At 28.7% G+C, this 1,904-nt stretch overlaps 1 protein-coding gene across 1 annotated transcript; it reads right to left on the bottom strand.

Moving 5' to 3' along the window:
- On the bottom strand, positions 1–1,306 carry LOC112637203. Its single transcript, XM_025406419.1, has 5 exons — positions 1,294–1,306; positions 938–1,108; positions 527–707; positions 145–335; positions 1–38 (listed from the first exon to the last, which is right to left on the bottom strand). The coding sequence occupies exons 2-5, from the start codon at positions 1,053–1,055 to the stop codon at positions 1–3; spliced, it is 528 nt and encodes a 175-aa protein (XP_025262204.1). The 5' UTR covers positions 1,056–1,108; positions 1,294–1,306.
- Positions 1,307–1,904: the final 598 nt, after the last annotated feature.

The following is a 1,904-nucleotide window of genomic DNA, read 5'->3' as shown; positions in this document are numbered from 1 at the left end:
CTAAGCTGGTATAAGTCTAAGCTGGATAAAATCTAAAACTGCATAATAATACGAATTTACGTTTGTGTATAAGAAAAACAAGTTGTAATAAACATTTAAAGCAAATTTTATATTATTAAACATAATATTAATAATTGTACATACTTTTCGATGAATAGGAATTAGAACTTAATGTAGCACATTCTTCTGCATTCTCAGATGATGATGCAGTGTTCCCATTCTCCGACATATTAAAAGTCGATGCTATTGATGATGCCCGTAGTGTCAATGCCTGTGATATTGATACAGATGGATTGTTTGAGACTGATGAATTTCTGGGCAGAGTGCTTACTGTTCTAATAAAATAAAAAAATAAAAGTCAAAAAATTAATTAACAATTTATTGTTAATAATATATGGTAAGAGCAGCTTCACTGCTATTTCAATGTTAGAAATTCTCAATAAATAAGAAATGAAAAAACTAAACTAAATAAAATGTTACAATAAAATCATTTTACGTGCAATAACCTAAAGAGAGTGATACATACTGTCTTGTTTCCATACAATCGTTTAAAAAGCTCATGGCCTCGTAAAAACGGAAAGTATTTTTCCGTGCTTTAGGAGCTGCTGATCCACTTGGTATGTACTCGTTGCTTTTCTTTCTATCCTTTGCATAACAGTCCTTTAAATATTTCCATCTCTTTTTGGCAGCGGTAACGTCCATGATGTCTGTCATATTAAAAATATTATAAGAGATAATACTTTTTTACATACAATATTATTTATATATAATACATGAGTCAGTTAAAGTAGTCAGTTAAAGATTTAAAATAATGATCTTAACATTATATTAAAACAGTTGATCTGTATATGTTAATTGTTTTAATTGTGTTATGTTAATTATGTGTAAAAAATAATAACATTGATCAATAAAAATTAAAAATAATAGTTATGCATACCTCCCATCATATTGCAAACTTCTTGCCACAAGGCATTTTTTTTCAAATTTGTTCGCTCAGAAACTGGTAATCGATGATCATATAAAGCAGGTTTCTGAGAAACACATGCTATCAACATTTCATCTGTATCTTGTGAATTAGAACAATTGACTTCAATACCAGGTCTATATCCTGAAAAATATACATATGTTGCAATAATACAGGCATTATTCTCTACTTATTGTTAGTAGTTGTAAATAGATCTGGCTATAATGCGAGAAGGATAAAAAAAGAGAAAAAATAAGAACAAGACATGAAAAAAAAAGAAAAAAGAAAATAATGTTCAAAATTTATTAAAAAAATAAAAATTAACTTACCTATAGTCACAATGTTATTTTCATCAATAATTATTGTGTTAATAGCTTCATCATAATCAGAAAAACATGGTGCATGTTGAAGTACATCCATGTTATTTGTTAAAATCCATCCACAATATCCACATTTCTTGCTCTGCACAGATTAATTGTAAATACATTTAGTACAGATTATTGCTTTAAAATAGAAAAAGATAGAAAAGTTGTAATGTAAAAATTGTAACACAAATCCAAATACGTACGTGCATACAAGAATAATTAAACTTAAATATTTTTTTACTAATTGTGATAATTACTTACTAATTGTGATAATTTCGTATTCGTACTCATGGTAAATATATTATTCTCTATCTTAATATATATTATATCACATGTATTGCACTGATTGCATTGATTGCACACTTTGAGGTTAAATGTACATACAGTTAGCACCGTTCCGCTAAAATCCATTCCGCTAAAAGACCCATATTAAGCTGGCCCCCCCACCAACGCCAAATAAAATCTTATCTATTAAATAATTTAGTGCTAATTATGTGCTAATTTGTTGCCGTAGTCCGGATTTTGTTGCTCAAACCGTTTAGCAGAAAATTACGTTTAAAGTGGGGGGGGCCAGC

Source organism: Camponotus floridanus, unplaced genomic scaffold (genome assembly GCF_003227725.1).
Source record: "Camponotus floridanus strain SB8 unplaced genomic scaffold, Cflo_v7.5 scaffold142, whole genome shotgun sequence".
NCBI lineage: Eukaryota > Metazoa > Arthropoda > Insecta > Hymenoptera > Formicidae > Camponotus > Camponotus floridanus.
This window is presented reverse-complemented; position numbering and strand designations above follow the sequence as displayed.